The 22411-nt window shown below is 55.8% G+C and overlaps 3 protein-coding genes across 4 annotated transcripts in view; 2 read left to right on the top strand and 1 right to left on the bottom strand.

The window, feature by feature from the left end:
- MACF1 (microtubule actin crosslinking factor 1) overlaps positions 1-3106 on the top strand; it is a 131369-nt gene extending 128263 nt beyond the window's left edge. Inside the window, exons 92-93 of the mRNA XM_034069104.1 lie at positions 1059-1182; positions 2539-3106. Of these exons, the coding sequence (XP_033924995.1) occupies positions 1059-1182; positions 2539-2795 (381 nt within the window). The 3' untranslated portion in view covers positions 2796-3106. The remainder of the gene's footprint in view (positions 1-1058; positions 1183-2538) is intronic.
- A 2195-nt stretch (positions 3107-5301) lies between these two features.
- Positions 5302-16630, top strand: BMP8B (bone morphogenetic protein 8b). The gene is made up of 7 exons (XM_034069269.1): positions 5302-5732; positions 11163-11355; positions 12140-12288; positions 13062-13256; positions 13853-13932; positions 14782-14892; positions 16239-16630. The coding sequence occupies exons 1-7, from the start codon at positions 5312-5314 to the stop codon at positions 16386-16388; spliced, it is 1299 nt and encodes a 432-aa protein (XP_033925160.1). The 5' UTR covers positions 5302-5311; the 3' UTR covers positions 16389-16630.
- A 1884-nt stretch (positions 16631-18514) lies between these two features.
- Positions 18515-22024, bottom strand: PPIE (peptidylprolyl isomerase E). Of its 2 annotated transcripts, XM_031047872.2 has the most exons (11): positions 21972-22024; positions 21683-21781; positions 21568-21611; positions 20974-21000; positions 20725-20806; positions 20046-20146; positions 19795-19918; positions 19530-19715; positions 18902-19044; positions 18725-18830; positions 18515-18686 (listed from the first exon to the last, which is right to left on the bottom strand). In XM_031047872.2, exons 1-10 carry the CDS (start codon positions 22000-22002, stop codon positions 18762-18764), a joined length of 906 nt encoding a protein of 301 aa, XP_030903732.1. In that variant the 5' UTR covers positions 22003-22024; the 3' UTR covers positions 18515-18686; positions 18725-18761. The 2 variants fall into 2 exon arrangements, with proteins under 2 accessions (XP_030903732.1, XP_005140132.1); XM_005140075.4 differs by having other exon boundaries at positions 18515-18830.
- Between the last annotated feature and the right edge of the window lie 387 nt (positions 22025-22411).

Below are 22411 nucleotides of genomic sequence, written 5' to 3'. Positions count from 1 at the left end.
TGTTGTAAACTAGGATCCAGGATGAGAACTGACGTCTCTGGTGATGATAACGGTACCTGTGGAATCACGTGTGAATGGGGTTTAATCCACAGGGAGCTCACTGCAGCTGCCCCTCTCCCACCACCCGCTCCCCTGCTGCAGCTCCAGTTTCATGGCATTGCAAGGTTTCCAGGTTGCCCAAAAATCACAGGGGATGAAGGGGGAAACTGTCCAGCTGTGCTTTAAGCTCATTGGGAAATGCTATTGGTGTACATGTAGCCAGGAATGCCTCTGGGCTGGAGCAAGGTGCTGCTCCAAGGCCCCAGACACCGCAGGCAGCCGCTTCCCTGTGGCACTGCCCCAAACCTGGAGCTTTGCTTGGTGCTGAGAAACTGGAGCTGCTCTTTGCAGCCAGATCCAGGTGCCCTTGTCCTGCAGGCACCTTCCCCTTTGCTTCCTTCCGCAGCAGCGGGAGCAGAGCTGCCTGTTTGCTGCTTCCCATCTGTGTTTGCAACATCTTAAAGGTCAGGAAAAGCACCGTTTCAGGATGCGGCCGAAGAGGATCCGCTGTGGTTTGTGTCCCTTGTCCATGGTTGGTGCCTCACCAGAGCTGTCTGCCCTTGGTGGGTGCACAGCCCTGCCCAGGGCACTGGGGCAGCATCCCTCCACCTTGCAGCATCACACAGCATCTCTGCAACGGGATGTGTTTAAGACACTGCCTTATATTTGACCTTCCCAAACACTCTTAAGCTGCTTAGGTGCTAAAATCCCCATTTTTGCCAGATTTCACATTCTCTTTGTGGAGCTTTTGAGCCCAGCTGATGCTGTCCTCCCCCGGGGTGGATTGCAGCTTTGCTTTGATTATTTCTCCAACAAATAGCTGTGCCTTAGCTTGCAGCTCCAAATTCTCCGGATCCAGGTTTTTCTCTTGCATTAAGCACTGCTGAAACACCAGCTCGTGCTCTCCTTGACCATTAAGATGGGTGTTCATTAAATGTTGAGTTCCCCTCAGACATGATCATGGCCCATCATGGCCCAAGTGCCATCTAAGAGATGCTGTGTGTGTGCTTCCTCCCAAGGTGACCCCCTCTGCGGGCAGCAAGCTGAAGCGACCCACCTTCCACTCCAGCCGCACCTCCCTGGCTGGGGACACCAGTAACAGCTCCTCACCCATCTCTGCAGGTGCCAAAACCAGTTGGGCAGGTAAGTTGGGTGCAAAGGCTGCAAACCTCCTGCTGCTGTTCCTATGTGCTTGCTAAGATTGGCAGAGAAGATACTTCACATTTAGGGAGCCAGCAGTGAGATGGGGGGGGGCTGATGCCCATCACTGTGTCCCTGCCTGGGAGAGGAGATCATAGGATCCTAGAACCCCAGGTTGGAAGGGACCTCAAGGATCATCTGGTCCAATCTCTCTAGGCACAGCATAACCTAGACTACCTTTCCAGCACCCTCTCCAGCTGAACCTGAACAGTGCACAGTGTTGGGATGTCACCACTTGCCTGGGGAGATTATTCCAGTGGCCGGTTGTTCTCATAGGGAACAAGTTTTCCTCTTGTGTCCGACCAGTATCTCCCCAGGAGTAACTTGTGCCCATCACCCTGCGTCTTTTCCATGGAACCCCTTGTCAGAAGGGAGTCTTTGGCCTCTTTTAGCCACCCTTTAAATCCTGGAACATGGTGATAGGCTCTCCCCTGAGTCTTCTCCAAGCTGAACAGCTCCAACTCTCTCAGCCTTTCCTACACAGCTTTCCAGCCCTTGGACCATCTTTGTGGCCCTCTAGACCCTCTCCAGCCCATCTGCATCTTTGTACAGCAGGGGTCAAAACCAAACACATTGCATAGGAGCTGGTGTCCTCAGCATAAGGACATGGAGCTGTTGGAGCAAGTCCAGAGGAGGCCACGAGGATGCTCAGGGGCTGGAGCAGCTCCTGTATGGAGCCAGGCTGAGAACATTGGGGCTGTTCAGCCTGGAGAAGAGAAGCTGATGGAGACCTCAGAGCAGCTTCCAGTGTCTGAAGGGGGCTACAAGGATGCTGGGGAGGGACTCTGCATCAGGGACTGTAGTGACAGGACAAGGGGTGATGGGTTCAGACTGAAACGGGAAGTTCAGGTTAGATATAAGGCAGTTCTTCCCTGTGAGGGTGCTGAGGCACTGGAATGGGTTGCCCAGGGAAGTTGTAAATGCCCCATCCCTGGCAGTGTTCAAAGCCAGACTGGACACAGGGGCTTGGAGCAGCTGCTCAGTGGAAGGGGATTGGAACTGGACGAGATCCTTTCCAATCCAAACCATTCCATGATTCTGTGCTGCAGCAGTTTGGCAGCTGCTTCCTTCAATCTTGGGAATGAATCGGTGCTGATGTTGAACACTCTGTTTCAGGGGTGCTGTGTGGGAAGGTGATGGGGACGGGGACGGGGACGGGGATGGGGATGGGGATGGGGACGGGGACGGGGATGGGGATGGGGATAGGGATGGGGATGGGGACGGGGATGGGGATGGGGATAGGGATAGGGATAGGGATAGGGATGGGGACCATTCCCCCTCACGTCTGTGCCCATGCAGACCCCAAGAGGACAGCGAGCCGCCCCACCAGCCGTGCCGGGAGCCGCACCGGGAGCCGGGCCAGCAGCCGGCGCGGGAGCGACGCCTCAGACCTGGACGTGCTGGAGACGCAGTCGGCATGCTCGGACACCTCGGAGAGCAGCGCGGCCGGAGGGCAGGGCGGAACCCGCCGCGCCGCTGCCAAACCCTCCAAGATCCCCACCATGTCCAAGAAGAGCAGCACTGCCACCCCGAAAACACCGGGCCCCAAGAGATAATACTGTACCGGAGCCCTGCCGAGACACAGCCAGAGGGAGACCCGACCCGTGCCCGGTTCTGAACCCTGCTCCGTACATTGGATGTATATTTATTCTAAATGGGAGAAACTATATTGTTAAAAGTGTACAAGAAAGTTGTGTTATGAAGCTGCCTTATTTTGGGGGGGGTTGGAGGATTTTTTGTTGTTTTTTGTTGGGTTTTTTTCCTTTTTTTCTTTTGTAAGTTACTATTTCCATGTGAATATTTATGTAGATACAAACTTGCCTCTCGGCGCTCCCTGGTTCAGGGGGGGCTGAGAACCTGAAATGTGGGGGAGGAAGAGGGGGGAGGGGAGGGGAAAAAAAGGAAAAAAAAGGAAAAAAAAAGCAAAAAAAAAAAGGAAGCAAAACAAAGGTCGAGATGTGAAAGTGTAAAGAAAACCAAGCCTATAAATAGGATTTGTGCGCGGTGCAGGGCGCGAACCTGCTTTATCTTTTAGGATTGTTTCCTAAATGCATCTTTATAAACCTAACTTGCTGTCTCAGCAAGGTAAATTATATTTAAAAGCAAAGACCTGAATCCTGCAGTGTTCAAGGAACTCTCTTTTTGTAACTCACAGATACCTCAACCGCAGACACGTGAGGTGAGGGGACTGGGGCGGGCTTCTGTTTCCATTCTCTTTTACAGCAGAGGTGGTTTTAGCTGAAGGAAGCAGGGTTTGACCTGGCACAGTTTGCACAGTGATGCCCTGGCCTCAGGACTGCTTCGCTTTCAAAGCAGTAACCCTGGGGGGCTTGGGGAGGGGGTCACGCTGAAGCTGCCCATTGAAGAGCACGGGGTAGGGCTGTGGGTCTGGAGCACTCACACATCCCTGCGTGGTGGAGGGTCCCACGCATAGAAGGTTCTCCTGGATCAATGGGACCGGCCCACGGTGTTCACTGTTTCACCTGCATCTCTTTGGGGGTTGTTGTTCGTTTTTTCCTATTTATTATTGAACTGGTCATTCCACTTGCAACCAGGCTGAGATGGATGCGGGCTCTGCTCCGAGGAGGAATCTGGACTTACACGCACAGTTGCTTGTCCTTGAAACGAGTCTCACCAGCACACTTGCTATGAGCCCTGTCTCGCTTTTGTACTCTCTCTTTGTAATAGAATCCAACTGACCAAGTGACCAGGAGACGGGCTGGGCCAGGGGCTCTCCGAGCTCCTCTATTTATTAACCACTGTTCCTCTCCGGCTCCGACCGTGTTGCTGTGTGATTCTCTCAATTGGTTTAAATTGAGGCAAAACCGAAGCTCTACCAATGAATTGTTTAAAACCAGACACATTTTTGTATTAAAATTGCTTGCGGTAATAAACGATCTTGCCTCCGACTTTATTCCACAGTGTTGGATTTGTGAGTGTGAGAGCTGGAGCTGCTCATCCCATGCAGGGAGGTGATGGCTGAGCCATGTGGGGGGCTGCACACAGGTTTCCTTGCAGGACAGAGCCAGGAAGCCCAGAATTCCAAGGCTCAGGTGGGTGGGTGATTGCTGGTGTGGGTACCCACTGGTGATGGAGGGTGCTGGTTGGAGTGGGTGTTTGTGAGTGGTGAGGTGTGTATGTGGTGTGGTGGGTGCTTGCTGAGGTCGGTGTCTCTGGATGTGGGTGCACAGGGTAAGGACCTGTTTTGGGATGGGTGCTGCTGAAGTGGGTGTCTGAGGGTGGATGCAGTGGTTGGGTGCCCATGGGTTTGTGTGCCTGTGAGTTTGAGTATCCATAGAGGTGAATGATCATGGTTTGAGGGTCAGTGATGGTGATGTCAATGGATTTGGGTGCCTACAAGAGTGGGCATCCATTGATATCAGTGCTCATATGTATGGGTGCTCATGGGTTTGAGTGCCCATGGAGGTGAGCATCCATGTGGAAGAATGCTGATGGTCTGTGTGTCAGTGAGAGTGGCTACCCATGGGTCTGGCTGCCCATGAGGGTGAGCATCCATATAGGGATGGGTGCCCATGATTTTGGGTGCCCATAGAGACAAGCATTCACAGGGATGGGTGCCCACAGGGGTGAGCATCCTTAGGGATGGGTGCCAATGAGTTTGGGTGCCCACAGAGACAAGCATTGCTAGGGATATGTGCTGTTTGCTCTGGGTGCCCACAGGGGTGAGCATCCTTAGGGATGGGTACCCATGATTTTGGGTGCCTATAGAGATAAGCATTCACAGGGATGGGTGCCCACAGGGGTGAGCATCCTTAGAGATGGGTGCCCATGAGTTTGGTGCCCACAGGGGTGAGCATCCTTAGGGACGGGTGCCCACGGGTTTGGGTGCCTCTGAGGCTGAGCATCCTCATCAGTGGCTGCCCACGGTTCGGTGCCCAGCGCAGCGCCCGGGGCCGCGGGCGGGGAGGGCCGGGACGTCCCGGAGCCGGGGCCGGGGCGGTGCCGCCGGAGGGACCGTCCCTTTCCCTCGCCCCGCCGGGGCGGGCCGGGACCGTGCCCGTGCCCGGGGCCGCACCGGGTTGGGGGGGGGGGGGCCCTGCCCGGTGTCGCGATGGGGCGCGGGGCTGCGGGCAGGGCTCCGGTGCGGGCGCTGTGGCTGCTGTGCGCCGTGGCCGCGCTCCTGCCGCTGGGCAGCGGCAGCGTCGTCCGCCGCCGGCTCCACGCAGCCGGGTTCCTGCAGCGGAGGCTGAGCGGCGGCGAGCGACGGGACGTGCAACGGGAGATCCTGGCCGTGCTGGGGCTGCCGGGCCGGCCCCGGCCGCGGAACCCCCCCTCTGCCCGCGGCCCTGCCGCCGCCGCGCCGCTCTTCATGCTCGACCTGTACCACGCCGTGGCCGGAGAGGAGGAGGCGGAGGAGGAGGAGGAGGAGGCGGCGGTGTCGCGGCCGGTGCTCACCGGGCTCAGCACACAGAGCCCCCCGCCCGGCAGCGTCGTCAGCCGCGCAGACACCGTCGTCAGCCTCGTTAACGTGGGTGAGCTCCGGGAGCACCGGAGGGAGCGCGGAGTGAGGGCAGGATCCAAGCGGCTTTGCTGGGAGCGGGGCGCACAGGAGGGAGAGGAGCCTGCGGAGGCACCGGGATGCGCAGGGAGGACCGGGGTGTATGGACGGAGCCGGGGGGGGGGGGACCAGGGCAGATCACAGCGAGCGGACAGGACCGGAGCCTAGGGGGGGACCTGAGGGACCGGGCAGGACCCCGGGTGCACAGGGAGGTACCGGGAGCGCGCAGCGGGACGGGGCGCACTGGGCAGCACCGTCGGGGTTGAGCATGGCACGGAGCTCCCCAGGCAGGGCTGAGCCGAGCCCGACCCAGACCCCGAGGAGCAAACCTCGGCCTCCGGCTGCGGGAGGGGACCGGGGCTGGCGAACCGACGGCCCCGAGCATCCCCCGTGCGGCGGTGCCTCCCCAGGGCAGCCCCGTTCAGGACCGGTGCTTTTGCAAGGAGCTGAGCTTAATAACGTGCTGTGAGGGGCTTGGGGTGCGCCCCGGGGTGTTGGGAGAGGGCACCATGGTCCCTGGCCCCATCTCAGTGGGTTCACATGAACCGCTTGCAGGCTCGCAGGTGGGACAGCAGCAACGTGAACTCAGTTACCTGCGGTGGGACATTGAATCAGGGCTCAAAGCAAAATCCTTCAGGATGCTGATTATTGCTGGAATCTCATCCAGATGGATACTAGGCAATGTCAGGCTCCAGAGACCCTCCAATTTCCCACCAGCTTAATCAGGGATGTGGGCCCAGGCACACGAGTGGTCCCCTTGTAAGGGTAGGGACCGGGGTGACCCAACCCCAGTAGGATGCTCAGGCCAGGCTTTTGGATACGAATCCTTTCCCTGCCTCTGTTCGCTTCTTTAAGGGGTGTTTGGGTGTCCCTGACCAGGCCAAAGCACGATGGGGCTTCTAGGGAGCATCTGTGCAAGGGCTGAGGGACAAGAAGCAGGGCAGGGGGTGTCAGTAAGCGCCCATGGCCGGTGTCTTGGGGTCCCTGGAGCAAGGCTGGATTTGGCTGCTGCACCATGGTGTGCCAAAGGGTTTGCAAGGGGAAAGTGCCTCCTCCAGCACCCCCGAGGACCACACAGGTCCCCTTTGCTCCTCACCGCCTCTTGAGGCCCCACACGCAGTGAGCATGGGGAGGATCCTCCAGGAGATTCCTGGAGCTCAGCATCCCAGGGAAGCTGAGACCGAGGGAGGCAGATCCCAGAGCATCAAATCCCATCTCCCCTCAGCCTCAGGACAGCACAGAAACACCAGGTTTGGTGACAAGCAGGGTGGGATGCTGGGGGAGATGCTGGGGAGCAGTGGTGCTGGCACAGGGGTGCTGGTGCCGCTCCCTTTCCTGGTGCTCCTGGAGCAGCCGGGAGAGTTGGGGAACACAATTCCAGCCTTCAATTTGAATGGCTTTGATTTCTGCGGCTTTGTCAGTCCCTTCATGTTAATTAAATGAATGTCTGTGGGAGAAGGCTAGCTCTCATTTGCATGCATAATTCGCTGCACAATTACCCTGATGGGACATGCAAATAGGGTAAGTCGCTGCTCCATTGGGCACTTGGACCTCTTTGCTCCCAGCTACCCTGCACAGGGCTGTGTGAGCCGGCCGGGAGCACGGCTCCCAACGGCACACCTTGTTCCTGGGAAGGGGAGATGACAAACCTCCCCGGCACACAAACAGGTCCCGGTTGGGACAGGCAGAGCTCCCTGACTGCCTGCTGGGGGCATTCCGGGTGACAGGCACCGTCGGTTGGGTTTGGTGATGGTGGAGCAGAGAACCCAGCCTGGTTTGGTTTGGAAGGGACCTTAAAGCTCAGGGGACCCCTTCCACTGGAGCAGCTGCTCCAAGCCCCTGTGTCCAACCTGGCCTTGAGCACTGCCAGGGATGGGGCAGCCACACCAGCCTGGCCCATCCTTGGTGTGAAGATAAAACCCTTCCAAGCCTGACCTGTGCTATTCCTGGGTGCTGACTGGAGGAGCCGGGTGCTCTGTGTTTTTAGGCCTGGGGTAAGGATGGGCTTTTGCTTCCTCCTTGGCTGAGCCACCAGCCGTGAGTCACGGTTCCATGCAGGGTGTAATCATGGAGCAGGGGGTTGTAATGGGAAGGTGAGGAGGCGGCTCACAGCATGCCCGAGTCCCCCATCAGCACCATGACAGACACATACCCTCCTTCCCTACCTTGCCTTTGGTGGCTGTTTGTAGGGCTGGGGGATGCCAACAGGGGCTCAAGCTGCCCCATAGCCCCAGGCAGCTGGGTCCTGTGTCCTGCTCTTCATCCCAAAGGATGGAGGAAGCGCTCAGGATAACTCCTGAATCTCTCCCTGCTTCGGAAAGGTTATTTTTTCCTGCTTGCAAGCAAAGGATAGCATCTTCCTTGCATCTCCTTTTAAACCTATTTTAGGACCCAGAGCGCTTGATGTGGTTGAATATCCTGGCATTTCCTTTTAATTTAGTGTCTGAAATGATCATGGGGACCACTGGGAGCAGCCAGGACCAGTAATTACAACTGATGCGCAGTTTATAGCAACAGAGCCAGTTCACAATGAAAAAGTGCAGCTCAAAATAACCTGGGGAGCAGGATGAAGGGCAGGCGGCCCCATCACCCATCACCCCACCTCTGGGAACAGATCAGGAGCGGGCTGGGATACACCAGAGCCAGAGCTGGGTATCCCTTGCCATGGTCCCATGGCCATTCCTGTATGCCCATCTTCTATCTCCTTACCAGCAGTGGGGTGGTGGGTTAGGTGTTGGGTTAGGTGTTGGCATTCAGCTCTGGGGAAGGACTCAGCAGCTCTTAGGGATGAGATGGTCAATGCCACAGGAGGGGGCAAGGAGAGCGAAGAGCTTGGGCTGGGTGTTTTAGGGTGTTTTTAGTGCGTCTCATCCGCAATCCGGATCATCCGCCCACAGCTAATTGAGGGTTGCGGAGCCGCTGAGTCAACCACCACCAATGGATGGTCACTGCCCAGGCAGGACTGGCTCAGGGCTGGGGAAGGGGGGGCCCTTGCCCGAGCACCCCAGCACCAGCACCCCCGAGCACCCCGTTTTCCACCTGGGCAAAGAGTGATGGGTGCGTTTGGGATGTGCCAGGTGCTGCAGGGCTGTGGTTGTGTGGGTGTTTATGGTCCAGCCAGAAAACAGGGTGATGTGAAACCCCCTCCAACCTGCTGGTCATCACCAAGGGGTGGCTGTTGTTTGCTGTTTGCTGTTTCCTGTTTGCTGTTTGCAGTTTGATGTTCGATATCTGTCTGTGCCCATCACTCTCATCTACTGCACTAACCCCGTGTCAAGTGCATCAGAGGATGCTTCCCCCTTGGTCCTGCCCTTCCAAAGGGGTTCTGCTCCACAAAAGGGCAGAGGATTCCTCTGTCTTATCCCTAATTCTAGGCAGCTTGCTGCTCAGGCCGGCTCATTTGGTGCATCAAGGTGCACTGTGGTCTCCTTTAGTATTTCCCCTTCCTGGCCTGGGTGTCCCTGAGCTTCCCACCGCTCCAGCTCCCCCATCAACACCTTTGTCCTCGGAAGCCTCCATCACATAGATGGGAATGTTTCATATCAGTTTGTGTTGGAAGGGAGCTTAAAGCTCCTCCAGTTCCAACCCCTGCCATGGGCAGGGACCCCTTCCACTGGAGCAGCTGCTCCAAGCCCCTGTGTCCAACCTGGCCTTGAGCACTGCCAGGGATGGGGCAGCCACAGCTTCTCAGGACATAATAAAGAACTTTGCCTCTTTAGCAAAGGTTTTCACTGTTTTCCAGTGCCAAATCCCACTCTGCTTCCATGTTTCTGGGTCCCTGTGACCTTCTTGGCCATAATTCCCCCCTGCCCTTCCCTGGATGAAAGGTTCACCAGCAGCATTGCTTTGCTGAAGGCAACTTGCAGTGATTTCATCTGGTTGAGTCTTGCTTGATGCCAGGGCTCAATGGGGTGACCCAAGAAATACTCAAGGGGACCCCACTCCGTACCTGGCTCTCCCTTGGATGTCCTCCTGTGGTTAGCAGTGAGGAAATGGAGATGATGCCTCTGGTTGTGTTTTGGTGGGATCCAAGAGGTTTGCAAGAGCCACGAGGCACCCTCAGGTTCAGGAGCATCTGTAGTGGCCCAGGAGCATCTTTAATGGCCCAAGAGCATCTTTAATGGCCCAGGAGCATTAAAGCACCAGCAATGGGTTGGTGGAAGAAACGGGACAGCAGGAAAGAGCCCAATGGGCTGCAGCAGGGCCGGGGGACTGATGTGACCCCCCCTTGGGGTGCATGGGCTGGAGCTGGCTCCCCAGCATCCTCCCGCAGCAGGAAGCGCTCTCCACATCCGCCCAGGCCTTTTTATATCCATGACTTGTGGTGAGGCTGGAGCTGGAGGGAGCGTGAGGCTTTAAACAGGGAAAACGGGAAAACCAAGAAGGAGAAAAGGGAAAAAACATGAAGAAAAGGGTAAAAAGGAGACCTGAGGATGCATAACTGAAATCTCGGTGCTCGGTTTGGGGCAATGTGCTGTTCCCCTGCACAGAAACCAGCAGCTTTATGGGGTGTTACATTTGGAATGGTTTTACTGCCCAGAATGGGTTAAAAAAGTACATTTTAAGCACACACTTTTCTTCCTTTGAGTCTTTGTTTTAGTTTTTAAAGGAAGCACCTGGGCAGAAGCTGTTCCCTGTGAGGGTGCTGAGGCGCTGGCACAGGGTGCCCAGAGAAGCTGTGGCTGCCCCATCCCTGGCAGTGCTCAAGGCCAGGTTGGACACAGGGGCTTGGAGCAGCTGCTCCAGTGGAAGGGGTCCCTGCTATGGCAGGGGTTGGAGCTGGAGGAGCTTTAAGGTCCCTTCCAACCCAAACCAGGCTGAATTCTGTGATATTTTGAGGGTTTTCGATGTATTTTTCACCCTTTGGAGACTTGCGAAGGGCTGGAGCCCCTAAACCACAGCACAGGGAGCAGCTTCTCTGTGTTCCCACTATAACCGAGCCTTTGTGCATTTTATTTATTTTATTTTATTTTATTTTATTTTATTTTGTTTTGTTTTATTTTATTTTATTTTTATTTTTTAAATTTTATTTTGTTTTATTTATTTTATTCTTTTTTGTTTAATTTTATTTAAGATTTGGGTTTCATTTTTTATTGCTTTGTTTTATCTCATTTCACTTCATGAATACAAAAGAAATAGACCTGTGAGGCTGGTGGGTTTACAGCAAAATGAAGTCAGGGGATGTGTGCAGGAAGATGGAGGGGTTGCATTGAGATGAATGGAACTGGATGATCTTTAAGGTCCCTTCCAACCCAACCTATGAGCATTAAAACCCTTGGGTGAGGATCTCTGTGCAGCAGCAGGCAGTGGGTTCGGAGCCAGGGGCCAGCAGGGCTGGTGGGGCTGAGGGTGATGCTGACCCCAAGGCTCACAGAGGTCCCATCCTGACCCCTTGTCTCCGCAGTGGAGCAGGACCGGGACATCCTCTCTCCGAAGCCATATTGGAAGGAGTTCAGGTTCGACCTGACCCAGGTGCCCGCAGGGGAGTCAGTGACAGCTGCTGAGTTCCGTATCTACAAGGCACGAGGAGTCAGTGGCCACAGCAACAGCAGCCTGCACATCAGTGTGTATGAGATCGCGGCTGAGCACTACAACAGGTGATGGGAGTGGGGATGGAGGTGGGGATGGAGGTGGGAGAGGATCGGGTGGGGGTGAAGAGGATGGGGATGGAGATGGGGATTGAGATGAGAATGGGAATGTGGGTAGGAACAAAGAGGATGGGTATGGGGATGAAGATGATGTAGATGAGGATGGGAATAGAGATGGGGATTGAGGTGAGAATGGGAATGAGAATAGGAACAAAGAGGATGAGAATGGGGATGAAGATGATGTAGATGAGGATGGGAATGGAGATGAGGATGGGGATTGAGATGAGAATGGGAATGAGAATGAGAATGAGAATAGGAATGATAAGGATGAGAATGGGGATGAAGACAATGTAGATGAGGATGGGAATAGAGATTAGGACTGGGATGAGGGTGGAAATGGGAATGAAACTGGTGGGTATGAGAATGGAAATGGAAATGAGGACAGGAATGGGAAATAAGAATAAAGATGGTGAGGAAGGAAATGCGGATGGGGCCTTGCCCCAGCCCCAGCTCTTCCCCTTCCCATCCCATACAAGCAGCACAGAAGCTGCACTGCTCCCACACGTTCCCACCAGGCAACACCACATCCCAGTTTGGCAGCTGGGGCTGGGAAGTGCCAGGGTGTCACCATCACGTCAGGCAGAACCGGAGGCACTGGGAGCTGCCCTCCTGACCTGCTACACTGGGACCTGTACGGACACGGGCACCGGGAGCCATTGCCATGACCTGTTGTGGTGCTGGTGCCCTTTGGCTGCTGTTACTCACCTGCTCCTGTTTCCTCCCATTCCCACAGGGAGTCTGACCTGTTCCTGCTGGACGTGCAGGACCTGCATGCTGGGACCGAGGGTTGGCTGGTGTTTGATGTCACAGCCGCCAGCAACCACTGGTTAGTGGATCAGAAATACAACCTGGGGCTGCGGCTCTATGTGGAGACGGCTGATGGTGAGTGTGCCTGCCCACCTGCAGTGTGTGGGGCAGACCCCTCTCTGCTGCCCTCCTGGTGCCGCTCAGGCTGTGCTGGAGCTCATCTGATGCAGTTGGAGCTTTCCAGATGTGATGGGTTTGCAGGCAGGGCTGATGGCAGAGCCTCCCAAAGGCTTCATGCTAATGGGGTTCCTGGTGTGGACTTTAATAACCCTATTAGTGCTTAATGAATGTCTTACCTGGAGGTATCCTCCTGTGTGTGTGGGAGGATTAACCCTCTTGTGACCACAGCTTCAAGTCTGCTCCAAAGATGCCTTCTGTGGGTGCACAGGCACACGAAGAGCATCTCCTCTCACAGATGGGGCAAATCACCCATGGGATGTAAATACTTCATCGATCCCCTTCCCCCCAAGCTTTCCTCCCCAGTGACAAAGGGCAAAATCACTCACTTGGGTCTCACTTGGTTTTAAGCCTTGAATTGCTCTATTATGACAATTGCATGGGGAATATGAGGCTGTAACATACATCATACCCGACCTGGGTAACAGCAACAGAGCAGGAGGGTCCAACCTCTTGGATGCCCAAACCACAGCTCCCTGCTCCATATCTCCTGGTTTCTTTCCTCCTTGGCATCCCTGGCAGTGCTCAAGGCCAGGTTGGACACAGGGGCCCCTGTGGAAGGGGTCCCTGCCTATGACAGGGGTTGGAGCTCAAGGAGCTTTAAGGTCCCTTCCAACCCAAACCAGGCTGGGGTTCCAAGGGCAAACCCTTGCATGGTGCTGTCCCCACAGGGCACAGTGTGGACCCAGGCTCTGTGGGGCTGCTGGGGCGCCGGGGGCCCCGTTCCAAGCAGCCCTTCATGGTGACGTTCTTCCGCGCCAGCCCCGGCCCCGCTCGCATCCCAAGGGCGGCCAAAGGCCCGAGGCGAAGGCAGCACAAGAAGAGCAATGATCTCCCGCATCCCAACAAGCTGCCGGGAATCTTTGGTAAGGGATCTATGGGGACAGAAGGGGTTTTCCCTATGGAAAACACTGCCGTGACCCACAGACCTTCTGTTAGCACCTTGCACCAGGGGAAGCAGAGCTCTGGGTTTTTAGGGTTGGGGTTGTCTGCAGTGGGTCTGGGGTTGATGCTCTCGAGGCAATGAGGTTTTGGGGGAGTTTTGGGGTACCTGAAAGTTGGACTTTTTGTGTCTTGGCTTTGAAGCTGCCTGGGAGGGCATCACCCCAGGAGGGTGTCCCAGCCCCAGGAAGCTGCTCAGCAGGAGGGGAATGGGAAGCTCCAGTTCTCCCAAACCCATTTACCTTGGGAAGCCCTCGAGGGTTTCCTCCATGGTGAGCAGAGCTGGGGTTTAGCCCTTCCCAGGCTGAGTCCCCCTGGTCCAAATATTGGAGCATTACATTTCAGGCCAGTCTGAAGCTTCTCTTCCCTTTATGTAACCATAGGGGCTCCTCTTCTGTTCCTTTGGACTAAGATCATAGGGGCTGTTCCATCCCACCCTTGAGCGGGGTGGCTGCAGGGGAGGGTGGGATGAGGGATGCGGGTACCAGGGGCTGATGCTGCCTGTCCCCTTCTCCCACAGATGATGTCCATGCTGCGGATGGGCGGCAGGTCTGCCGGCGCCACGAGCTCTATGTCAGCTTCCAGGACCTTGGCTGGCTGGTACTTGTCTATGGGGAGAAGTAACCAGCAAACCCCATGTGGCTGCCCATGGCCAGCAGCAGAGCAGGGCAGCCCCATCCGGGAGCTGGGAAAGCAAATGGGAATTGCCACAACCCCAAACGTCACTGGTGCCGCATGGTTCAGTGGGAAAACCAAACTGAACCCTTGCTGCTGGCACTGCCACCCGGGGAGGAGCCCATTGGGGTGGTTTTGCAGGAGGGGATGGATGAAGGGCACAGAAGGTTGAAGGAGCTGATCCTGCCCCTCTGCTCTGCTCTGGTGAGACCTCACTTGGAGCATTGTGTGCAGTTCTGGTGTCCTCAGCATCAAAAGGACATGGAACTGTTGGAACAAGTCCAGAGGAGGCCACGAGGATGCTCAGGGGCTGGAGCAGCTCCTGTATGGAGACAGGCTGAGAACATTGAGGCTGTTCAGCCTGGACAAGAGAAGCTGCATGGAGACCTCAGAGCAGCTTCCAGTGTCTGAAGGGGCTACAAGGATGCTGGGGATGGACTCTTCATTAGGGACTGCAGTGACAGGACAAGGGGTGATGGGTTCAAACTGAAACAGGGGAAGTTTAGATTGGATCTAAGGAAGAAATTCTTTCCTGTGAGGGTGCTGAGGCACTGGAATGGGTTGCCCAGGGAGGTTGTGAATGCTCCATCCCTGGCAGTGTTCAAGGCCAGGTTGGACAGAGCCTTGGGTGACCTGGTTTAGTGTGAGGTGTCCCTGCCCATGGCAGAGGGTTGGAACTGGATGATCTTAAGGTCCTTTCCAACCCTAACTATTCTATGGTTTTATGATTCTAAGCCCATGGGATAACCAGGGTGAACCCTTTGTACATTGCAGGACTGGGTGATCGCTCCACAGGGATACTCAGCCTATTACTGCGAGGGGGAATGTGCCTTCCCCCTGGACTCCTGCATGAACGCCACCAACCATGCCATCCTGCAGTCCCTGGTCAGTGCAAGCCGGGCTGGGGGCACACACAGGGGGTGGTTGGAGGCCAATGGGTCCTAATGGAGAGCAGGATGTGGGGCAGGGAGTGGGGTTAGGTTGGAGGGGGCAGCTCAGCTGCAGCTCCCTGTAAGGCATCAGTGGGTGACACACGGGGTCAGCAGCTCTGCCCATTGACCACGGGTCCTAACAGGGGGATGCTGTAGTTCTGGTGCTCCTCCACCTCTTGATTCTGTGACTGATGTGATCCCATTAGGGGTTAACAGCAGCAGGCAGGGTAAAACCAAATGGTTTCTGCTGGGATAACAGCAACATCCCATTGGAACAGGCTCTGGGATGGGCCTGGTGCCCACAGGAGCCCCCAGTTCCTCCCCATCCCCAAGGGCATCGTGTCTCCAGCATCCTCCTCCCCAGCCACATGAGGGTTTCATCCTGGTCCCCATAGAGCAGCTCTGCAGCTCAGCACCCAAACCTCAGGCTCAGCAGATTCCAAGCAGCTTCAACGCCCGTTTTTCCCAAACCCACCCGCATCCCATGGGTTTTAATGTCTGGAATTTCCTGCCCTGTGAGTGTTGGATTTCCCAATGGCAGAGGCCACACCAGCAACGGGGTAATTACAGGGAGCGCCGAGGCCTCGCATGAGGCTTTGAAGGCAGGTTTAATCCTCACACTAATGAAGCTGCCGGGGCTGGTGCGATGCTGCAGCACGGGGAGGGGGCCCCAGCACCCACCCAGCACCTCTAAACCCAACGCTCTTCCCAAAGCAGAGCCGTTGGGGCAGGATGTGACTCACCTGGCACCCGGATCCAGCCTTGCTGGGAAGCGCTGGGGCACAGGAGCGGTGCCAGCCCCAGCCCGTGCTGCAAATAGCAGCATTGGGCAGGAAAATCCCGGACTTCCAAGCCGGGAGAGCACAATGAGTCGCATATGGTGGGTAAAGGCAGAGGTCAGCAGGCTGCAGTGGGATCCTGGGATAACGGTGTCCTGAGCCGGGCACGAAGGAGGGCTCAGAGAGGTGCAATATGGTCAATGTGCCCTGATGGTGAATCCCTCTTGCAGCAGCCCCCCCAAAGCGCTGCACGGCCCTGATTGATTTCATTTGAGCCACTTATTGACATGTTATTTATAGGGGGAGAAGAGCCCCGAAATGCCATGTTCCCGCAGGGGCTGCCTGGCTCTTGCAGTGCCCTGAGCCCTGATCCAACACAAACTGCAGCCCAAGGCTCAGCATAAATATTTTTGCAGGAAGCTGGAAATAATCTCCCCATTCACACAGGGTTTCATGCAGTTAAGAGCTGGTTCGATGCTCTCCTCCTGCACAGCACTAATGGGTTCCATCCATCCCTTAGGTCCACCTGATGAAGCCCGAGGCCGTGCCCAAGGCGTGCTGTGCCCCCACGAAGCTCAGTGCCACCTCTGTCCTCTACTACGACAGCAACAACAACGTCATCCTCAAGAAGCACCGGAACATGGTGGTGAAGTCGTGCGGCTGCCACTGACGGCCGCATCCCATCGCATCCCATCGCATCCCATCGCATCCCATCCCCACCGGAGCAATGCGACACCAGGGAAGCATCGCTGCATCCATGGGCTGCATCCTAGCAACGTCCATGCAGAATAATGAGTAATAAAAATAAACCCTCCCACCCCTTTCCTAGAAGTGGATGTAAATAATATAAAGCTTTTATTCTCTTACCACACTTAATGGGACACATCCATATATACATATAGAGAGGAAAGATTTGTGGCTGGTTGTGGCTGATGTGCTTTCCCCTCGCTGTGGTCTCTGATGGAGGCAGTTTGGGCTCAGGGGTAATGAGGATAAGGCTGCTGTGGGATGGAGCTGGGTCCTGTCCTGTCCATCCACTGACCCACCTTGTCCCCTTAATGCAAACAGCAGCAGGCAGGAGCCGGCTGCCTCCCCTGCTCCTGTTTACTTCAGGTTCATAAACCTCAGGCAGAGGGGAGGAACAAAACCCAACATCCACCTTGAGCTACAACACTGCTATAAAATAAACACCTCCTCTGGAAAGCAAACAGGGAGTTCCTCTTGCTCTGTGTGCTTTGATAAATGTCACAGCACAGCAGTGCTCTGTTCAGGGCATGGCTTTCGCAATGAAAACACACTCAGCATTGCCTAAAAGGGGCATTATTTGCCCAAACCCAGCCCTGCCACGCTGGTGGGATGCAGGTTTAAGGCTGGGCAGCATCGCCCCGGATGGGAGCGTGGATGCAATCAGCCCTGGGCACATGGGGTGGGCTCAGAGCAGGGCTGTGACCACAGCTTCCCCACACTGTTGGTGCAGTTCTCACTTGTTTGCTCTGATTTTAAAGGGAAAGGGCCTGGCTCAGCTCAGGTACCCAGGGAACAAACATCCCAGGTACCCAGGGAACAAACATCCCAGGTACCCAGGGAACAAACATCCAGGTACCCAGGGAACAAACATCCCAGGTACCCAGGGAACAAACATCCAGGTACCCAGGGAACAAACATCCCAGGTACCCAGGGAACAAACATCCCAGCTCAGCCACAGGCACAGATCCCAACAAACCCTGCTCTGTGCCGGCACCTGCTTCCCAAGGAAAGGTCCCACTTCTTGGGGAGCAATTGATCTGCTGACTTCATCCCACCTGAACTCCAGCCCAGGATGTGATCCTGGCTCTGTGCAGCACCAGAGAGGGTTTCCATTGATTCCCAATGGAGCAAGGGCTCCCCCTGGTTCAGGGGTTGTTGGAGGTGACTGCAAGGATTTGGCCTTTGAATCTCAGCTTTTTGGAGACAAGGAGGGAGCAAGGGAAGGAAACGCTGGGTGGGTTTGGCTGTTTTGTCAGGGATCACATCCCAGTGCCTGGATCTGCCTTGTCCCAGTTGTAGGGCAATGCACAACCCCCGACCAGTGTGGAAAAGCAGGAAGTGAATAGAAGCAGCCCGTGTTTACTATGGAAAATAACCCTTCCCTGGGAGCAGCTGGGCTGGCAAAGCTGGGAATTCCCAATAGCACAACAAACATCTCCCTAAACCCAGCCATGCAGCCCTCATCCTCCCCTCTGGGCTGGCACCCCCATCCCTGCTTCTAACCCTTCCTCCCCGGGAACACACATTCCCAGAAGCACCCAATGCCATCATTTCATGGGAAACCCCAAATCAATCACTTTCCCACTGATGGGATCTATAAGGGTATGTGGCTATTCCCACTTGGAAAGTTAAACCACTTCCCCCAGGCTCATCACTTGTTCTTCTGACAACCAACCAAAGGGCTCCTTCATTTCCTGGAGCTTCTTGTCCCAACCTTGTTCTCCCACCCACATCCCAGTAAACTCCCTCCCTCTCAGATGGGGATGGAGCTGGACCAGGCTGGCTTCCCAGCAGGGCATCCGCCAGCCATGGACCTGCCTCCCTCTGCTGATGGGAAAGGAGACTACAGGGCCAGAGACACGTTAAAGGGACCTGAGACGTTAAAGGGACCTGAGACACAGGATCCTGCTGTGGAAAAGCCACGAGATTCCCTCAGCTCTTCTTGCCCCAGCACACATAGCTCCCAAGGAACCAGGATTTAGGCACCAGATTTGAGAGGAAACCACTAAAGCAAAGCCCATCCTCACCCAGCAAGAATTCAAGACGGGATTTGTAAAACTAGGTTTTATTTTAACCAAACCAAGTCCTTCTGAACCCAGCAGCAGGACCAGCCCTGCCTTGCTCAGGGCAGCGTGGCCTGGAAGCGGTTCATCCCTGCAGGGATCAGTCCCTGCAGCACGATCCATGGGCACGTTCACACCAATAGCATGGCAGGAATCACCCCAGGAGCTGGGCTCTGCTGGGGCACTATGGGGCCACCCCATCCCAGCCCCTCATGGCCAGGCTCAGCCCATGCTCAGGGGCACTCTCCGCAGTCTGAGATGATCACCTTCTGCTTCGGTTTCCCATCCTTAGTGCCCTGAGCCTTGGGGGACAGAGCAGGAGTCAAGGCACGAAGCCAGGGGTGGGAAGGAGGCTGCCTCTGTTCGCACCCACCTCGATCTGCCGCACCACATCCATGCCCTCCGTCACCTCCCCGAACACCACGTGCTTCCCGTCCAGCCAGTCTGTTTTCTCACACGTGATGAAGAACTGGGAGCCGTTGGTGTTTGGGCCCGAGTTTGCCATCGATAAGAGCCCTGTGATCATAAGGGGCAGTGCTCTGGTTGGGGTGGGAGCTGATGCTTTGGTCCCAACCCATTCCCACACCCTGCAAAACACTGCCAGCTTTAAGAGAGCCTCTGGATATTAAACTCCACAAACTACTGGAAACAACAGTGAAACACCTGCAAGCATGAGAGATGGAAAGGGTAGAGATTGCTCATCCATTTATAGCTGCAGTAATAGAAACGCTGTTTGCATGGAGATAAACCTGCTTGCTTGTTGCTGTGCTTCATAATCCCACCTTGACTCCTTCAAAATCAAAGGAAAGCAGCTTTGAAACTCTTTTCCCATTATACAACGCTGGAGTTCACAGTGTGTGAACACCACAAGTGTTTCATCAACAGAGGCTGGAATTCAAGGCTGTGCCTATCAACAGGGTCTATCAAACCAGCCAAAGGGTTGCTCCTAGATGACACTGAGCCCCTTTGCTCGCCAGCCCCTGCCCAGCAGATGGCCCTACCTGGCCCCGTGTGTTTCAGGATGAAGTTTTCATCATCAAACTTCTTCCCGTAGATGGATTTGCCTCCGGTTCCATTGTGGTTGGTGAAGTCACCAGCCTGGCACATGAACTGGGGGATGATGCGGTGGAAGCTGCTCCCTTTGAAGCCAAAGCCTTTCTCATGGGTGCAGAGGCAGCGGAAATTCTCTGTCCAGGGCAAGGGGAGAGAGGTGAGGGCTGTGTTTGCTGGAAGGCTCCATGCTGGGGAGGCTGCACCAATCCTCACCCACGGTCATGGGCACGACATCCGAGCGCAGCAGGATCTGCAGCCGCCCTGCAGGCTTGTTTCCAATCTTGATCTCCATGAAAACCCGAGGGTTTGCCCTGGATTTCTTGGCAGGAGGCTCACCCTGAACGGGAAAAGGAAACAATGAGCTGGGATGACATCCCTCTGCTTTGCCTCCAGAGGCAGTGAGGCCTCACGCTCTCAGCCTGCGGGACAGCAGGGACACAGACAGCTCCGTATGGTTTTCCTACCTCCTGCACCTCCGTTTTGGAGGCCTCTGCTCCTCCCTCCTCTGTGTTCTCTTCCAAAGTCTTCCCCGAAAACTTCTTCAGCCAGTCATCATCCGACCACACTGCGATGGCAAAAGGAAGGGTCAGAGCACAGGAACCAAAGGGCCACACAGGAGCACACACGTGAGCACACATGTGAACACACACATGAGCACACACATGAGCACACATACACCTGCACAGGCCAGGGCACAGCCTACCCCAAGACACGGAGCATGTGGGCAAAGGAGAGACAAAGTCACCTCTTCTTCCCCCCAGAGGTGCCTCCACGCAGGGCAAGCTTGTGGCCTGCTCGCTGCCACTGCCCATCACACTGCATGAGTGCTTGCCATGGCCTTGGCCCCCTCTGCTTTCACAGATGTGGCCAGCTGTGTGCTCAATTCTGCCTGGCACAGTGTGCATGCTGTGCTCTCTACCAGCAGGCATTAACACAATCAGAAGTGCAGCCAAGAGTGTTTCCACCCCAGGAACAAGGGAGTATTTTGGGTTGTGTGGTTACTAAGTTATGTGGATGCTGCTCAGCCCCATGAGCTCCCCAGATGGGAAGCAGAGCGAAGATCTCTGCCCTAGGGTCTGATGCCTGATGCATGAAGCTCTGAGCACCCATGGGGATGTTCTCCCCTCCCAGACACCAACTCACCAGGTCTGGATGATCCTTCTTTAATTCGCATGGGTCTGGCCAAGTTCACCCGGATTGTCCTGCCGAAGAGCTCGGACTCATTCTGCCCAGGAGAGAAGCACAACAAAGCCCACCAAAGAGTACAAAAACCACCGTGCCCCCCAGCTCCCCATAGAGGAGAACCACAGAGCTCTTGGTGTAGCCCACACCGTACAAAGCCTCACTGCTGGGAAGGCAGCACTCATCCCCACGGGCGAACAGGGTCCCTACCATGTTGTCAATCGCTGCTGCTGCATCCTGCCAAAAGAGGTGAAAGAAGATCATGATTATATCACCTCTTCTCGTCCTTTCAGAGCAAAGTTCAGCATATACATACAAAAGAGACTGTCCAGGGCCTCTGCTTCTAAACCTCATCGATAGATGAACCAATGGATCTTGCAGGAGCTGTATTCAACCCAGTATCCGGGGCTCTTCTTCCCACATTTGATCCCATAAACCCATTTCATTTAAGATGCTTTACTGCTGACACCAGTGTTTGGGAGAGGAGGAGAGATCTTGTGTGTGAAGCCCAGGGCAGCCTGTAAGATCCTGGCAGTGCTCAAGGCCAGGTTGGACACAGGGGCTTGGAGCAGCTGCTCCAGTGGAAGGGGACCCTGCCTGTGGTAGGGGTTGGAGCTGGATGAGCTTTAAGCTCCCTTCTAAACCAACCCATTTTGGGACCCCATGAAACACACAAATGGCCACGAGGCCAAGAAACCTGCGCGCTGCTGCCCAGGTGAGCAGTGCCCGTAAGTGGGAACGTGGAAGAGCAGAGGAGCCCCAGAGGTAACCCCCGTTCGCTGCCACCAGGAGCAGCTGCCTCACCTCTGCCAGCTCGAACTCGATGAAAGCGAACCCACGGTGCTTTTCTGCAGGGGAGGAAGGGAGCGGTCACGGGCGGCACAGACCCCGGTCCCGAGGCCCCTGGCCGGACACGCACCCGTCTCGTAGTCCAGCGGGATCTGGATGTCGGTGATGTCGCCGAAGGGGATGAACGCGGCGTGCAGAACCTTCTCGTCCACCTCCTCCGCCAGCCCGCCTGCGGGGGGACACTGGTCACGGACACCGGAGATGGACACTGACACCGGGCACGGACACCGAGCACTGGACACGGACAACGGCCACGGCCACAGACACCGAACACGGCCGCAGACACCGGGCACGGACACAGACACCGGGTACGGACACGGACACAGACACCGGACACGTACAGCGATCCCGGTACTCACCTACGTACAACACCCGCTTGGTGGCCGCCATCTTCGCCCCGGAACCACATGAAAAGCGCGACCCGGAATCACGTGACTCCCACCGCCCCTCCGGGGCAGGGTTTGCCCGTTGCAGGGGAACGGGAGCACCCAAACCGGCTCCAGGCATTGCCTGACCCCCACTGCCGGCAGCTGGGGGTGAAGGTGGAAGCGGTATCGAAGGAGCAGGAGCTGCACTCGGTTGGGTCCCTTTCATGTCAAGAGAGCTTCCAAGAGCAGCCAAACTATGGAACACCAGCATTAAAATGCAGCCCGAGGGCAGCAGAGCTGCTCTGCAGCAGGGGGGGATGCAGAGGAAGCCACCACACACTGCCTGTCCCTGAAACAGCACCCAGCCTCAAGCAGCCTTTCTCCACAGTCAGTAATAACTCCAATCACACTCATCACATAGCAACCATACA

The sequence above is a fragment of the Melopsittacus undulatus genome, chromosome 14 (assembly GCF_012275295.1).
Source record: "Melopsittacus undulatus isolate bMelUnd1 chromosome 14, bMelUnd1.mat.Z, whole genome shotgun sequence".
In the NCBI taxonomy this organism is placed as follows: domain Eukaryota; kingdom Metazoa; phylum Chordata; class Aves; order Psittaciformes; family Psittaculidae; genus Melopsittacus; species Melopsittacus undulatus.
This window is presented reverse-complemented; position numbering and strand designations above follow the sequence as displayed.

Bases quoted from the DNA above. Each gene is read 5' to 3' on its own strand.
- PPIE (XM_005140075.4), bottom strand. From the start codon at position 22,002: ATGGCGGCCACCAAGCGGGTGTTGTACGTAG. The intron at 20,147-20,724 runs GTGAGTTGGTGT...TTGCCATCGCAG, and splicing joins AGAAGGATCATCCAGACCTG to TGTGGTCGGATGATGACTGG. The intron at 19,045-19,529 runs GTAGGGCCATCT...TTATGATCACAG, and splicing joins CCTGAAACACACGGGGCCAG to GGCTCTTATCGATGGCAAAC.
- BMP8B (XM_034069269.1), top strand. From the start codon at position 5,312: ATGGGGCGCGGGGCTGCGGGCAGGGCTCCGGTGCGGGCGCTGTGGCTG. The intron at 13,257-13,852 runs GTAAGGGATCTA...CTTCTCCCACAG, and splicing joins CAAGCTGCCGGGAATCTTTG to ATGATGTCCATGCTGCGGAT. The intron at 14,893-16,238 runs GTCAGTGCAAGC...TCCATCCCTTAG, and splicing joins ATGCCATCCTGCAGTCCCTG to GTCCACCTGATGAAGCCCGA.